Source organism: Dermacentor silvarum, chromosome 2 (assembly GCF_013339745.2).
Source record: "Dermacentor silvarum isolate Dsil-2018 chromosome 2, BIME_Dsil_1.4, whole genome shotgun sequence".
NCBI classification, from domain to species: domain Eukaryota; kingdom Metazoa; phylum Arthropoda; class Arachnida; order Ixodida; family Ixodidae; genus Dermacentor; species Dermacentor silvarum.
Genome location: NC_051155.1, coordinates 24042966 through 24047557, shown reverse-complemented (window position 1 = coordinate 24047557; position 4592 = coordinate 24042966). Strand labels below are relative to the sequence as shown.

At 46.9% G+C, this 4592-nt stretch overlaps 1 protein-coding gene across 1 annotated transcript; it reads right to left on the bottom strand.

Annotated features, from left to right (window-relative positions):
- Window positions 1–2623: 2623 nt before the first annotated feature.
- LOC119439930 (uncharacterized) lies at window positions 2624–3175 on the bottom strand. The gene has a single exon (XM_037704894.1). The coding sequence runs from the start codon at window positions 3173–3175 to the stop codon at window positions 2624–2626; it is 552 nt and encodes a 183-aa protein (XP_037560822.1).
- Window positions 3176–4592: the final 1417 nt, after the last annotated feature.

The window sequence follows — 4592 nt, the reverse complement described above, 5'->3', positions numbered from 1 at the left end:
GTACCCAACCTTGCCATTCTTCTTGAAGTTCATTGGGTAATTTTTCGTCCCAGCGTATTCCTCGTGTCCACAATCTCTGAAACAATATGCGTATGGCAATCGTGTACGGTCCTACGAGTCCGAGTGGATCGAATATTCTCGATGTCGCTTGTAAAATAAACCGTTTAGTGTCCAGTTTATCTTTCATAAACTCTAACAGGCTGTAAACAGAAAAAGTGAATACGTCTATTGCAGGATTCCAAACAACTCCGAGAACTTTGACCGACTTCTCATGCAGAACCACCATTTCTTGACTGGCAGATTCCTGCTGGCGTTCTGAAGCGACCATTAGGTTGGCAGAATTTGTGGTCCATTTGCGTAGAACCATGCCCGCCTCTTTCATAATTTCTTGCGCCTCACAACAAAAATTTTCTGCCTCTTCTTCCGTGTCGGCGCCAGTGACTAGGTCGTCCACGTAAAAGGACTCGGTCAGTTTGGTCGCAGTTTGTGCTTTGGCCTTATGTGCTCTCTTCACGTGGTAAATGATGGTCACTGTGAGCAGGAATGGGCTACACGTAGCTCCAAAGGGAGCACGTGTCATCCTCCATTCTTGGAGCGTATTACCCATTAGGTTGCCTTCGGCAAACCACAGGAACCGAAAGGCGTCTCTGTCTTCCTCCCGTATTGATATCTGCAGGAATGCCTTTTCAATATAGGCGATTACCGCTATGGGGTGTGTCCTGAAGCGCAGCAGTATTTTTCCAAGGTCTTGGTACAGGTTATCCCCCTTTTCAAGACACTCGTTGAGAGACCTACTACCTTTTTCATGCGATGACGCGTCATAAACCACCCGAACTTTCGTGGTCAACGCTTGTTTTCTGATGACTTCTTTGTGTGGCATGTAATACACCTTGCCTTGCTCAGGAGGGAGGTCGTCGACGATTTCGGCGTGACCAGCTCGTACGTACTCACGTATGGTGTCATCGTATATCCGCAGCAGCTCTTTCTGCCTCGTTAGTCGATTAAGAAGCTTCTGCAGCCTTGTGACAGCAACCTGTTTGTTGTCCGAAAGCTCAAATCCATCCTTCCAAGGCAGTGCTACTTCATACCTTCCGTTGCGATATGTGACGGTGCTCTCAACATATTGCATCACCTTGCTGATTTCATTGGTTCTGTCACCTGCATCAGAAATTCCAAGGTGATCAAGTTCCCAAAATGTCCGTAAGAACTCGTCCGACTCGTATACTTGAGTTTTCAAAACGCAAACCATTATGCCCGTTGTTGCTGGCAGTGATGTCAAACAGGTGGTGCGTCCTTGAAAGGTCCGACCAAGCTTGGAATTCATGGCAATCAGTGATTCATTGCCTTCACAACGTAGAACGTCGCCCGTCAAGACTCTCCACAATTGATCAGAGCCGATCAGCACGCTGAATCCGCTTTGCGTGATGACTGATGCATGTATCGGTTCAACGGCTACGCCTCTTCCCAGTTTCTTAAATGAAGCGACAAAAGATGCTTCCATTTTAGTTTCTTCGATGTCTTGGCATATATGCGGAATCTCAATGGCGCTTAGCACAACCGCGATGTCAGAAAACTGACTTCGTAAGCGCAGCTCCACTATTCGTCGGTTTTCCGCCGCTTGGTCTGAGGCGCTGGCGAATGTGTTGAGAGCTATCTTTATAGATCCAACACACTTGAGGCCCAGGTGTCTTGACAAGTCTTCGGTAACAAATGTGCGTTGACTTCCGCCGTCGAAGACACCTCGCACGTAGCGGCAAGTGTTGTCTCTTACCGCCCAGGCTCGAAATGTTTGCAGGAAGACGCAAGTCGATCCATCGTTGCTTCGTCGTCGTCCCCCTACCGATGCGCAAACTGTCGTGCTTGCTCTGTCGTTCTTGAGTCCTTGGTGCGAGCTCTGAGGGATCGTTTGTGGGTCGCACATACTTGAGGCATGGCGACCTTTGCACCTCGAGCAAGAGATCCTCCGTTTGCAGTCGCACGCCCTATGACCTTTGGTGGTGCATCGGAAGCACCGTTTATCATTCGATAGCACTTCCTTCTTCTGCGTCAGGGGCATATCCGCAGGGCAGGCTTCTGTTGAGTGCTGTCTTGATGTGCAGAAGACACACATCTCTTTGCACGGTTGAAACCCACGATCTGAGTTCGTATGAAGAACAGATGACGCAGGCTGCTTCCAGTAGCGACTGCGGTATGGCTGGTTTGATGTAAGCTGACCGCCGCTGTCTCGCACGCTGCTGTCCTTATAGTCACTCTTCTCCAGGCTTTCCAGTTCGATCGAAAGGAGTTTGAGTAGACCGTCTAGTTTCGAAGAACCAGCAGCATTGTCCGCGGTAGCACTCTCGACTTGCGCAGCGCATGCAAGATGGTAGTTAACTACGACGTCTCGGGGCACCGCCCTAAGGATGATGTCGCAGAGCATGGACGAAAACGACGACCTTTCCACACCCAATGACTCCAGGCCTCGGATGTTAACGAGTACATGGTCGTAGAGTTGTCGGAGGGCTCTTGTGTCACCAGATGAACGAACAGGAGTCAGGTGTCGTAATCTTGCGAAGTATTCCTGCTCCTGGCGCGTCTTGTCCCCGAAGCGCTTCTGCAGCATGTCCATGGCGTCCTTATAGCATTATTGCGTAGTTGGAAGACCCGCGACCGCTGAAGCAGCGTCTCCTTTGAGAAATAGTCGCAAATAATGAAACTTCTCAGTGGCGGTAAGACTCGCATTGTTGTGAACAATCTGGTCAAATTGCTCCCAAAACTCCACCCATTTACACACATCTCCAGAGAAGGGAGTGATCGTGAGTTTTGGTAGCTTGGCTCCCGTCCTTTCCGATGGTGACGCAATGGTATGGGTAGCCGACGTTGAACCCTCGGCTGCGTGCGCAGTCACACTTGAAATGCGGTCCCGCCTGCTCGTCAGCTCAGCAAGGGTACGCGTCGCTTTGTCCTCATATTCCAAGACTGTTTCGTACTCGGCTTGGAATTCTTCGTCCGTGATTAGGCTCTCTAGTTCCACATTTATCTTGTTTAGTTCGTCATTATTTGCCTTCAGCCTCTCGTAGATGGAGTCGAGCTGCTCATGCGTTGCGGAGTCGCTACGAAAAAGGACACTTGCCTCGTTGATGATCCGACTGTTCAAGGATCGTCGGGAAGTCCGCTTCGCCTTGAGCTTCTCCATTTTTCTGCAGGCAACTCGTAGCCGTCGGTTGGTCTATCCCGGGTAGTTCGGCACCAAAATTGTGGAATTATGGCGTACAGAAGCCGCAGAATAACTCGACTCCGTCGATATAATGGAGAAAGGCTTTTAATAGCACTGATACGGGCCGTGAAGACCCTGCTAACAGGCGAGAGTCTTGTCTTGTATTGTTTCCTAAACTTTGGCGCATACCCACTACGGGGGATTGGCCAAGAAGCAGACGGTTTCAACTATGTTTATTTCTCGAATTTTACAAAAACTTAATCTTAATTTGAGATTTAATCTTAATTTTAAGATAAAGGAATTTTGTCATAAAAAAGTGAAGTAATAGGAATAATTCATAATTCTAGAAATTCAGCAAGGTAATCTTTTTGTATCTCTAATGAAATTGTAAACTGCAAGAAAAGCATCCCTGTGACTGTGTCCCAGTGAAGTCGCCCCAAAGGAGAGAATGGTTGGTGAGGTTAATAATAAGCCAAGTTTTCGAAATGCAATTTCTAAGATTTTTCTTTCTCTTAAAAATCGGCGGCACGAAAGGAAAAAATGCTCAATGGATTCGGATTCATTGCAAAAAGAACATAAAAGGGATACCGCGAGACCAGACCTGTGTAAGTAAAAATTTAGTGGCGGTTTACGGCATCTCAATTTTGTAATGGAAACTTCCAATTGCCTTGATGTACACCAATTATTATTCCATGAGAAGCAAAGATGATGGAAATCAGAAGATGTTAAAATAGATTTTGCAGAATTTTGCGATATAGAGAAATTTCTGTACCTAGCCGCGGTGAAATAAGGTGATGTCGGCAAAACAGATATGACAGGGCCATTAAGTGATGCTCGTGCGAGTGAATCAGCCATTTCATTCAAGTGCAAACCGCGATGTCCCGGTACCCAAAGCAAGAATACTTGCCGCAAGTACGAAGGAACCATTGAACAAAATGTTCGCAAAATTTTTGAATTTGACGAGGCTGTAAGTGCTGTGCATACAGACAGTGAGTCAGTGACAATAACAGCTAATGAATCGTTTTGGGGAATTTTTCGTAGGGCTAATATAATCGCTATTAGTTCTGCCTGAAAAATGGGTGTGAAGTCGGGAAGGCGAAGAGAGTAAGACCATTGAAGAGATTCAGAGAAGATCCCCACTCCTGCCTTCTGATTGCACACGGAAGCGTCGGTAGCTATTATGTTGTCAGTAGCTAGCTGGTTTAGCTGGTCTTCTAATATATTATTTAAATGTCTGCTAGGCAATAGTTTAGCATGATTTGGAAATATGCCCTCGAATTCAATTTTGAGGTCTGTTAAGGCATTATTCGAATGGCAAACTTCACGTAATGACGCATTCAATTGTTGTAACTGTGCGTGGACAAAAATTATCTGGGGATTGTGCAATCGCGACCAC

Coding starts and splice junctions, on each gene's coding strand:
- LOC119439930 (XM_037704894.1), bottom strand. CDS start 3,175: ATGGAGAAGCTCAAGGCGAAGCGGACTTCCCGACGATCCTTGAACAGT.